Source organism: Heterodontus francisci, chromosome 5 (genome assembly GCF_036365525.1).
Source record: "Heterodontus francisci isolate sHetFra1 chromosome 5, sHetFra1.hap1, whole genome shotgun sequence".
Lineage (NCBI taxonomy): Eukaryota > Metazoa > Chordata > Chondrichthyes > Heterodontiformes > Heterodontidae > Heterodontus > Heterodontus francisci.
In genome coordinates, this window is record NC_090375.1 from 59,650,176 (window position 1) to 59,662,475 (window position 12,300).

A 12,300-nucleotide genomic window follows, 5' to 3' on the forward strand; every position below is an offset into this window, starting at 1 on the left:
AGATCTCTCTGCCTGTCAATACTCCTGAGGGTTCTGCCATTTACTGTATACCTCCCACCTGCATTAGACCTTCCAAAATGCATTACTTCACATTTGTCCGGATTAAACTCCATCTGCCATTTCTCCGCCCAAGTCTCCAACCGATCTATATCCTGCTGTATCCTCTGACAATCCTCATCATTATCCGCAACTCCACCAACCTTTGTGTCGTCCGCAAACTTACTAATCAGACCAGCTACATTTTCCTCCAAATCATTTATATATACTACAAACAGCAAAAGTCCCAGCACTGATCCCTGTGGAACACCACTAGTCACATCCCTCCATTCAGAAAAACACCCATCCACTGATACCCTCTGTCTTCTATGACCGAGCCAGTTCTGTATCCATCTTGCCAGCTCACCTCTGATCCCGTGTGACTTCACCTTTTGTTCCAGTCTGCCATGCGGGACCTTGTCAAATGCTTTACTAAAGTCCATATAGATAACATCCACTGCCCTTCCTTCATCAATCATCTTCGTCACTTCCTCAAAAAACTCAATCAAATTAGTAAGACACAACCTTCCCTTCACAAAACCATTTTGTCTCTCGCTAATAAGTTCTTTTGTTTCCAAATGGAAACAAATGTTTCCAAATCCGGTCCCGAATAATCCTCTCTAATAGTTTCCCTACCACTGACGTAAGGCTCACCGGCCTATAATTTCCTGGATTATCCTTGCCACCCTTCTTAAACAAAGGCACAACATTGGCTATTCTCCAGTCCTCTGGGACCTCACCTGTAGCCAATGAGGATGCAAAGATTTCTGTCAAGGCCCCAGCAATTTCTTCCCTTGCCTCCCTCAGTATTCTAGGGTAGATCCCATCAGGCCCTGGGGACTTATCTACCTTAATGCTTTGCAAGACACCCAACACCTCCTCCTTTTTGATAATGAGATGACTGAGACTATCTGCACTCCCTTCCCTAGGCTCATCATCCACCAAGTTCTTCTCTTTGGTGAATACTGATGCAAAGTACTTATATTTATATAGTGCCTTTAACGCAATAAAATGTCCCAAGCTATTTCACAGGAGCGTGGTAAAGCAAAAGTAGACACCAAGCCACATAAGGTGATATTAGGGCTGATGGCCAAAAGCATGGTCGAAGTGGTTTTAAGGAGTGTCTTAAAGGAGGAAAGAGAGGTAGAGAAGCAGAGAGGTTTAAACAGGGAATACTAGAGCTTAGGGCACAGGCAGCTGAAGGCAAGGCCACCAATAGTAGGCCAGAATTAGATAAGCTCAGATATCTCGAAGGGTCGTGGAGCTGGAGGAAATTACAGAGATAATGAGGAGAGAGGCAATGAAAGGATTTAAAAACAAGGATGAGAATTGTAAAATCAAGACCTTGCTTGACCGATGGCCAATGTAGGTCAGCAAGCACTGGTGAATGGGATTTGGTGCAAGTTAAGCCATGGGCAGCAGAGATTTGGATGACCTCAAGTTTATGGAGGGTAAAATGTGGAAGACGAGCCAGGAGTGTATTGGAATAGTCAAGTCTAGAGGTAATGAAGGCATGTATGAGGGTTTCAGCAGCAGATGAGCTGAGGCAGGGGCAGAGATGGAAAAAAGCGGACTTAGTGACGGTGCAGATATGTGGTCGGAAGCTCATCTTGGGGTCAAATCTGACACCAGGGTTGCAAACAGTCTGGTTCAGCCTCAGACAGTTGCCAGGGAGAGGGATAGTGTCGATGGCGAGTGAGCCAGGTTTGTGGTGAGGACTGAAGGCAATGGCTTTATCTTTCCAAAATTTAATTGGAGGAAATTTCTGCTCATCCGGTACTGGATGGTGGTTCAGCTGTCTGACAATTTAGAGACAGTAGTCGTCGAGGGCATTGGTGGGGAGGTTGAGCTGGGTGTTGTCAGCTTACATGTGAAAATGAATGCTTTCCTTTTGGATCATGTCGCTGAGGGGCAGCAGATGAGAGATAGGAGGGGACCAAGGATAGATCCTTTGGGGACACCAGAGGTAATGGTGTGAGAGTGAGAAGAGAAGCCATTGCAAGAGATACTCTGGATATGATTAGATAGATAAGAATGGAACCAGGTGAGTGCAGTCGGACCCAGTTGGACGACAGTGGAGAGGCGTTGGAAGAGGATGGTGTCAAAGGTTTTAGACAGGTCCAGAAGGATGAGGAGAGATAATTTACCTTGGTCAAAGTAACATAGGATGTCATTTGTGACATTTATTATTTGTTCTTGGGATGTGGGCTTCACTGGCAAGGACAGCATTTATTCCCCTTGAGAAGGTGGTGGTGAATCACCTTCTTAAACTGCTGCAGTCCATGTGGGGTAGGTGCACCCACAGTGCTGTTAGGAATGGAGTTGCAGAATTTTGACCCAGCGACAGTGAAGGAAGAGCGATATAGTTCCAAGTCAGGATGGTGTGTGACTTGGAGGGGAATTTGCAGGCGATGGTGTTCCCATGCGAATGCTGCCCTTGTTCTTCTAGGTGGCAGAGGTCGCGGGTTTGCTGTTGAAGGAGGCTTGACAAGTTGCTGCAGTGCAACTTGTAGATGGTACACATGACTGCCACTGAGTACTAGTGGTGAATGGGATGCCAATCAAGTGGACTGTTTTGTCCTGAATGGTGTCGAGCTTCTTGAGTGTTGTTGGAGCTACACTCATCCAGGCAAGTGGAGAGTATTCCATCACAGTCCTGATTTGTGCCCTTGTAATTGGCTTTGGGGAGTCAGGAGGTGAGTTACCCACTGAAGAACTCCCAGCCTCTGACCTGCTGTTGTAATCACAGTATTTATATGGCTGGTCCAATTTAGTTTCTGTTTAATGGTAATCCCCCAGGATGTTGGTGATCTGGGATTCAGCAATGGTAATGCTATTGAATGTCAAGAGGAGATGGTTAGATTCTCTCCTGTTGGAGATGGTCACAGCCTGGCACTTGTGTGGCCCAAGTGTCACTTGCCACTTAACAGCACAAGCCTGAATGTTGTCCAGATCTTGCTGCATGTGGCACAGACCACTTCAGCATCTGAGACGTAACAAATGGGACTGAACACTGGACAATCAGTGAACATCCCCACTTCTGAACTTATGATGGAGGGAAGGTCATTGATGAAGCAGCTGAAGATGATTGGGCCTAGGACACTACCCTGAGGAACTCCTGCAGTGATGTCCTGGGGCTGAGATGATTGGCCTGCAACAACCACAGCCATCTTCCTTTCTGCCAGGTATGACTCCAGCTAGTGGAAAGTTTTCCCCCAATTCCCATTGACTTCAGTTTAAATGGGACTCCTTGATGCCACATTTGGTCAAATGCTGCCTTGATATCCAGGGTAGACTGATGGGGCAGTAATTGGCCAGAATGGATTTGTCTAGCTTTTTGTGGACAGGACATACCTGGGCAATTTTCCACACTCCTGGATAGATGCCAGTGTTCTAGCTGTACTGGAACAGCTCGGCTAGGAGCACGTCTAGTTCTGCAGCACAGCTCTTCAGTCATTGCTATCACGTGGAGTGAATCCAATTATCTGAAGACTGGGATCTGTGATACTGGGGCCTTCATGAGGTGGCCAAAATGGATCATCCACTTGGCACTTCTGGCTGAAGATAGTTGCAAATGCTTCAGCCTTTTTGCACTGATGTGCTCGGCTCCCTCATCCTTGAGGATGGGGTTGTTCTGGAGTCTCCTCCTCCTGTTAGTTGTTTAATTGTCCACCACCATTCACGATTGGATGTGGCAGGACTGCAGAGCTTAGATCTAATCCGTTGGTTGTGGGATCGCTTAACCCTGTCTATTGCATACTGCTTCCGCTGTTTGGCACGCAAGTGGTCCTGTGTTATAGCTTCACCAGGTTGGCACCTCATTTTTAGATATGCCTGGTGCTGCTCCTTCCATGCTCTCCTGCACTTCTCATTGAACTAGGGTTTGTACCCTAGCTTGATGGTAATGATAGAATGAGGGATATGCTGAACCATGAGGTCAAACATGGAGCTCCGGGAAAGATGGACACAGATTTGGGAGGCGAAAACACATTGAAAAACTTTGTAGAGGAAAAGGACGTTGGAGATGGGGCAATAGTTTGCAAGGACAGTAGGGTCAAGGGTTAGTTTTTTGAGGAGAGGGGTGATGATGGCAATTTTACAGGAGAGATGGACAGCACCTGAAGAGAGAAAATTGTTAACAATATCAGCTAACATAGGGACCAGGAGGGTAAGTTGGGTGGTCAGCAGCTTAGTGGGAATAGAGTCAAGGGAGCAGGAGGTGGACCTAATGGACAAGATGAGCTCAGATAGGACATGAGGAGAGATGGCACAGAAACTAAAGAAAGATGCAAAATCAGGTCTAGGACAGGAGAGGGCTTTAGAGGACCTTTGACCTGGTAGGCTCATGGAAGGGAGAGATGCAGCAGAGGCAGCTGTTCAGATGGTCTCGATCTTGGTGACAAAGAAACCCATGAGCTCTTCACACTTAGTGTTGGAGGTAAGGGTGGAGGAGACAGGGGAGAGGGAATTAAGATGACAGTTTATGGTAGAGAAAAGAAGCCGGGTTACCTTTGCATTCCAGGATGAACCTGGAATAGTGAGCACTTTTAGCAGATGAGAACAGGATGCCATAGTGCTTTATGTGGTGCAGCCAGATCTAGCAGTGACCGGCTAAACCAGTTGTCCACCATATCCTTTCAAGTCCGTGTCTCTTGGACTTAAGGGAGAGGAAATGAGGGCCATACCACGGGGAATGGCCAGGGTCAGAGAGAGTAATGATTTCATTGGGGACGTGGGGCATCAAAGGTGGGGGTGAAGGTGCAGTTGAGCAAATCTGTAGCTGCAGAAATGTGACAAATGGAGGGCTAAAGGCTAGATAGTTGAGATTTTGGAAGTTCAGTTGGGGGATAGGTTTGTCTTGAGAGAGATCAAGATCAAAAAGATGATGGTGAAGTTGGAGCAGGACACCATAAAATCCAGAAGCATGTTTGTACTTTGGCCCAAAGTGAGCTTCTGGTCAGGAACAGACTGAAGCTGATAAACCAGTGTAACCAGTGGCCAGTCACAGGTTCAGCAGAAAAACTGAAGTTTCTCAGTCATTACGGTGATGGGGGAAGGGCTATAAATGATCACAGTACTCAGATTGTTCATACCCACCTTCAGGTCGCCCTAATTTATCCCCCATTATCCCCACTCCCATGAAATAGCAGCAGCTGCAATAACTAACCATTCAATAGTGTCAGATTAGCTAACCATATTTGTTTCCGTATTTGCCTCTAAGGCAGAAGATCGAGCCCCATTTCAGAACCTGAGCCTCAAATCCACACTGACACTTCCATGCAGTACAAAGGAAGCACTGGGTATCGGGTATGGAACTTGGGAAAATCAAAAATTGTCCTTCTCAAAGTTGAACTGCAGGAAATTGAAGCTCATGAGGACTGAATCTCAGACAAGCAGTCTGACAACATAGAGGCAATGGAAGGGTCGACAGAGATGGTGGTGACGCAGAACTGGGTGTCATCAGTGTAGATGTGGAAGCTGACCCTATTTCTGCATGATCTCACCAAGGGGGAACATGAAAGGGAGGGGCCAAGTAGAGATTGTCGGAGGCCTTTAGAAGCATTGATGTGGGGGTAGAAAGCAAAGCCATTGGAGGGGATCCTCAGGCTACAACTGCATAGGTGAGAGTGGAACCAGGCAAGGGCAGTCCCACTGAATTGGACAACAGAGAGGCTTTGAAGGAGGATGGTGCAGTCAATTATGGTAAAGGCTGGAGATGTTGAGAGCTTTAGAGGACCTTTGACCTGGTGGACTCGTGCACTACACTCCCAGCCATATCTTGTGACTTTGATGAGAACTGTTTACTGCTGTGGAGAAGTTCAGACATAGAGTTGAGGGAAAGCTGGGCACGGATTTTGGAAATGATCACTACGTTCAAAGACTTAGTAGAGAAAAATGTTGCTTGAGATGGGATGGCACTTCAAGTGGACAAAGAAGTGGGTGACTTTTTGAAAGGGAGGGAAGTCGTACTTGAGGAGAGGGAATAATGTGAATTAACAAGCAGGTTAGGAAGGGTAGCTAGGTGATCAGCCGTTTAATGGCAAAGGGATTAAGGAGGAGAGCACACTGTAAGTCAATTCCATCTGTGTCCACTACCAGGACTCCTCTTTGCGATTCTCACAAAGTGTGGAAAATGTTGTCGCTCCCTAATTTCCCTGCGTCCTGAAGGTCACGAAAAAGAACGGTTACCCGGAAGTGAAATGACCAGCGTGTCGTGATGCAACATCGGAAGTGACGTCTTGGTTGGAGTAAGATGGCGGACCCGGAGGAGGATCTGATGCTTTTTAGCGTCAGCGACCTGCCGGTACGCGGCTACGGCCTGATGGAGGAGATCAGGCGGCAGGGTAAACTCTGCGATGTGACACTGCGGGTAAGCACCGGGGTCCAGTGCAGAGTAGAACCATCTCCATGGGGAATGGGAGGAGTTGCGATTCTCAACAAGTCCCTCAAAAAAATCCTTCCCACGCCAACCACCCCCACCCCCCCGGCTTTCCTCCTTCCCTACCCACCCCCCGGCTTTCCTCCTTCCCTACCCACCCCCCTTCAACTCTTGGCTCCCTCCCACAACCTCCCCTCCCACAACCTCTCCCAACTTGCTTGTCCGCCCCCTCCCCTGGCTTTTTTCGCTCTCCCAGCCTTTTTCGCTCTCCCAGCCCTCCCAACCCAGCCCCGGTTTCTTCCTCTGTCTCCACACCCCCCCCCCCCCCCCCCCCCCACCCCCACAGCTTCTTCCGCCCGCCCCCTCCCCTCCCCTCCCCTCCCAAGGTTGAACTTGGGGTTGATGGAATTAATATTGTTTCGATTTGATTTGTGTAGTTGGGTTTCAGGTTGATGTTTGGGTTGTTGGTACTCTTAATAATTATGGTGTTCTTTTGCAGGTTGGTGACCACAAGTACAGCGCACATCGCATTGTGCTGGCTGCATCCATTCCATACTTCCATGCCATGTTCACAAACGACATGATTGAATGCAAGCAGGATGAGATTGTAATGCAGGGAATGGACCCCAGGTTAGAGGCTTTTGACTCATATCCTCTCCATCTCTCTGATTTCAAGATCTGAACTGCTCTCATTTATTTTAACCCCTTTTACACACTACAGTGCTTTAGCTCAGTGCTAAGGGAGTGTTGCATTGTTGGAGATGCCGTCCTTTGGACAAGATGTTAAACCATTTGTTTTGGTCGGCTTTAAGTATCATGTGGCACCGTTTGAAAAGCAAGAGTCTTGGTCCAACAATACCCCCTCGAATACTGAAAAAAAATTAACTTGTCTCCATAGTGTTTGTGGAATGTGGTGGGCACAGAATGGCGCTCATATTTCTCTACTTAAATTGTATTGTGTGCCACTTATTTTTGCAGTTCTGTACTTAATTTTTAATAGTTTTTATATACCTGTATCCAAGCAACATCTCACTTTGCAACATATATACGCAGATGTTGGAACCAGAGAGCGACAAATAGAACCAAGATACTGTGGCAGAGCTGGACCTGATCTCACATTAAAATTATTAGCTGATTGCAAATCTGCACTTTCCGACTGTTTCCTGTAGTTAACAATTAACAATATGAACAGTTGGCAGCGACGCAGTTTCATAGTCACTTACAGCACAGGAGGAGGCCAGTTGGCCCCTCAAGTCCATGCTGGCTCTCCACAGAGTAATCCAGTCATTCCCATTCCCTCCCTTGATCCCTGTAGTCATGCAAATTTATTTCCTTCCAAGTGGCCATCCAATTTATTCTTGAAGTCATTGATTGTTTCTGCTTCCACCACCCTTGTGGGCAGCGAGTTCCAGGTCGCAGCCACTGACTGTGTAAAATAAAATATTCCCCCTGTATCTCTTGCCTGAAAGCTTCAATTTGTGTCCCCTAGTTCTTGCACCGTTAGTTAATGGGAGTAGTTTTTCCCTGTCTAACTTATCTAAACTTGTGAATCTTGTACACGTCTATTAAATCTCCCCTCTTTTGCTCTAAGGAGAGCAATGCCAGCTTTTCCAACCTAACCTTGTAACTAAAATCCCCCATCCCTGGAACCATTCTGATAAATCTCCTCTGCACCGTCTCAAGGACCCTCGCATCCTTCCTAAAGTGTGGTGACCAGAACCTGACACAGTACTCCCATTGGGGGCCTAATCAGAGCTTCATAAAGGTTCAACATAACTTCCCTGTCTTTGTACTCAATGCCTCTGTTTATGAAGCCCAGGATCCCATATACTTTGCTATTCTTCCCTCAATATGTCCTGCCACCTTCAAAGATCTATGCACATGCACCCCTAGGTCCCTCTGTTCCTGCACACACTTTAGAACTGCACCATTAAGTATTGCCTCTTCCTATCCCTTCTTCCAAAATGTAACACCTCACTCTTGTCAGTACTAAATTCCATCTGCCACCTGTCTGCCCATTCTGCTTGCCTACCTATGTCCTGTTGCAGGCGGTTCATATCATCCTCACTGTTTGCCACTCTTCAACGTTTGGTGTCATTGGCAAATTTTGGAATTCTGCTCTTTCAATCAGCTGTTCTGTTTAATGTGCGATCAGGTCAATTTCTGTTACAATGTCTTGGTTCATTCAACTGGATTTACTGTTCATGTATAGAGGGCAAATCACTAGCACAAGTGTATTCGCGCAATGCAGTGGGGACTGAACATTGCACCTGACTAGTGGACAAGTTATTGGAGGGTGGTTAACAGCTCTGGAGTCAAACCTCAGCACGAGTCAGCACTTTCAAGGAAATGGGGAGAAAACCAGTCTCTGAACAGTGAATCTAGAGTAAAAGAATGTAGTGAAAGCAGTACAGCACCTCTGCTATAAGGTGATTGAGTGACAGTGTTGAAGATGAAGCATTAATGGGTCTTCTGTTATGGTTTTTGTGCAGTTTTATGAGAAATTTTGAAGTGATAAAATCTGTAAAGTGAGTCTGTCTGTCTTCTCACAGTGCCCTGGAAGCACTCATTAACTTTGCCTATAACGGCCGGCTGGCGATAGACCAACAGAATGTGCAGTCATTGCTGATCGGTGCCAGTTTCTTGCAGCTCCAGAATGTAAAAGATGTGTGCTGTACCTTCCTGAGAGAACGGTGAGTTTTGGGAGTGGGAGAGAAAAATGCAATCACTCAGAACTGTTGCTGCCAGATCTCCCGGGGCTCAGTGTGTCGTTGCAGTGCCAACAGGCCAGGGAGGTTCCGTCTTTGAGACGGACTGATCCCAGCATTAAGTGCAGTTTGACCACTGCAATTGATCTTAGTTCCTGGTCTAGGGAGGAGAAGACGACAAGCCAGGGTTTTGCTTCCTAATGCTCTGTTGATACCTGCTGATAGGTTTGTCTGATTGGATGTTGGGTGAGGGCAAGATTTGGCTTGGCTGTGATGCCCCATGTGTTCAATTGGCCTGATGCTTGAATAGTTGGAGGCTGGATTGTAGCTGTAAACTAGCTCTCAGACCATTGGGCAAGTTATTCCAGGGTGGTTGGAATCTGGAACTGAACCCCAGCAGCTTCAGGGGAGGAAACCAGTGACTGGAGAACAAATCTGGGGTGAAAGATGCACTAGTTAGTCTGTATGCAGTGACATTCGCGCCACACAAGTGCCGGGCAATAAACATCTCCCCTTGACATTCAATGGTATTACCATCGCTGAATCTCCTGCCAGCAACATCCTAGGAACATAGGAAATCGGAGCAGGAGTAGGCCATTCAGCTGCTCGAGCCCACTCTGCCATTCAACTTGATCATGGCTGATCTACCTCAACGTCATTTACCCACACTGTCCCCATATCCCTTGATATCTTTAATATCTAGAAGTCTATCGATCTCTTCCTTGAATATACTCAATGACTGAGCCTCCACAGCCCTCTGGGGTAGAGAATTCCAAAGATTCACTTCCCTCTGAGTGAAGAAATTCCTCATCATCTCAGTACTAAATGGCCTGCCTGTTATTCTGAGACTGTGTCCCCTGGTTCTAGACTCTCCAGCCAGGGGAGACATCCATCCTGCATCACCCTTGTCGAGTCTTCTGAGGGTTTTGTATGCTTCAATGAGATCACCTCTCATTCTTCTAAACCCTAGAGAATATAGGCCCAGTCTCCTCACCTCTCCACATGAGACGATCATTTACCAGAAACTTAAATGGATCAGCTGTATAAGTAGTGTAGCTACAAGAGCAGATCAGAGGTTGGGAATTCTCTGGTGAGTAACACTCACCTCCTGACTCCCCAAAGCCTGTCCACCATCTACAAGTCACGAGTGAGCAGTGTGATGGAACACTCTCTACTTGCCTGGATGAGTGCAGCTTCAACAACACTCAAGAAGCTGAACACCATCCAGTCCCTCGCCACCGACGCACAGTGGCAGCAATGAGTAGCATCTACAAGATGCATTCCAGCAACTCTCCAAGGCTCCTTGAACAGCATTTTCCAAGCCCCTGACCTCCTCCCACCTCGAAGGGCAAGGGCAGCAGAACCATGGGAACACCACCTGCAAGTTCCCCTCCAAGTCACTCACCATCCTGACTTGAAACTATATTGCCGTTCCTTCACCGTGACCGGGTCAAAATCCTGGAACTTCCTTCCTAACAGCACTGTGGGTTTACCTACACCACATAGACTGCAGCGGTTCAAGAAGGCAGCTCACCCCATCTTAGGGATGGGTAATAAATGCTGGCTTTACCAGTGCGCACGTCCCAGGAACGAATATAAAAAGTGTCTTGGGTATTCAGTATTAGAGTCAAGAAAATCCCATGGCTCAACAATATTGAACTCTACAGATCTGGAAGCGTCTAGGTTCTATTCCAGAGTCTACTCTGAATTAGCTAATCTCAGCTGGGTGAGCAGAAGGGTGCTACAATTGATCTATGTGCAATTGAAGTAGGGAGATGGACAGTGTTTCCTCTGCTGAAGCATAATAAAATTAGAGCTGGACTGTTCAGGAGGGAATTCAAGGAGAACTTCATGCAATGGGCTGCAGTAATTTGGAACACTCTTTCTCAAATATTTAAATTTATAATTCTGGTGCTCCTAACAAAAATCTATCCAGGGATGTGGAGCAAATGCTTTTAAATGCAGTTGAAGTATTGATCAGCCATGATCTAATTGAATGGCGGAACAGGCTCAAGGAGCTGAATGGCCAACTCCTGTTCTTATTGGCTTGGTGGCAAAGCGTGTTTCAACACTAACTTGGTGTAACAATTCTCAGTTATATTTTGGCACTTAGGGGTGAGACTAGAACTAGGAACATAGCTTAAAAATAAGGGTCTCCAATTTAAGATGGAGATGAGAATTTTTTTCTCTGAGGGTTGTTAATCTGTGGAATTGGCTTTGTCAGCGAGCACTAGAGGCTGGGTCATTGAATATATTCAAGGCTGAGTTAGATTCTTGATAAACAAGGAAGTCAAGGGGTTGTAGGGAGCAGGCAGGAAAGTGGAGTTAAGGCCACAATCAGATCAGTCATGATCTTATCAAATGAAGGAGCAGGCTCGAGGGGTCAAATGGCCTACTCCTCCTAATTCATATGTTCATTTGTTCCTGGATAATGCCAAAAATCTTCCCTAACCACTTTCCAGTATGGGTGGCTTAGTTCTGGGGATAGATTCCCAGTTTTTATAAAGTTTGCGATAACAAATGTCTTCCTCTTCCCCACACTCCTGCAAACCCCCCCAACCTTCTAGGCTGCACCCTAAAAACTGCCTGGGAGTGCGTCAGTTTGCAGAGACCATGATGTGCACTGTCCTTTATGACTCATCCAACAGTTTCATCCACCAGCACTTTGTGGAAGTATCCATGTCTGAGGAATACCTTGCATTGCCCTTTGAGGAGGTGTTGGAGCTAGTTGCTCGGGATGAGCTCAATGTGAAGTCTGAAGAGCAGGTATGAGGTGTTTGCAGTGAGTTTACGGGGTGGGGTGGTGGTGGGAGTGTTGTCTTTTTTTATATATAAGAAATACGGTCTGGATTATTCCTGATCTCTTCGTGAAAACCCTGACTATTCAGTTACTATTGGGCACATCTTCGACCATTAATGGCATTGTAGTCTGTGCTGATTTGGAGACCACTTAATCACTTTGTTTTAAAACACAACACTTAAAGGTAACCCAGTCCCAAATCCTGAAACCTGAGGACATCTAAACTGACCCATTGAGACTTCAAATGTTTAGACTGAGGTATTCAAATAGGCCGGGACACACAAACGTTGCTAGCAACGTGATGTTGAACAGGGGCGTCAATATCTATGGAGCGGCAGGCTCGGTTAAAATAGCATTTTCAAGTTCTACATTCTATA

General features: G+C 46.6%; 1 protein-coding gene across 1 annotated transcript in view; it reads left to right on the forward strand.

Moving 5' to 3' along the window:
- The first annotated feature begins 6,260 nt into the window (after window positions 1–6,260).
- klhl18 (kelch-like family member 18) overlaps window positions 6,261–12,300 on the forward strand; it is a 44,335-nt gene continuing 38,295 nt past the window's right edge. The window contains exons 1-4 of the mRNA XM_068031521.1: window positions 6,261–6,406; window positions 6,915–7,045; window positions 8,968–9,108; window positions 11,691–11,889. Coding sequence (XP_067887622.1) covers window positions 6,290–6,406; window positions 6,915–7,045; window positions 8,968–9,108; window positions 11,691–11,889 — 588 coding nt within the window. The 5' untranslated portion in view covers window positions 6,261–6,289. The remainder of the gene's footprint in view (window positions 6,407–6,914; window positions 7,046–8,967; window positions 9,109–11,690; window positions 11,890–12,300) is intronic.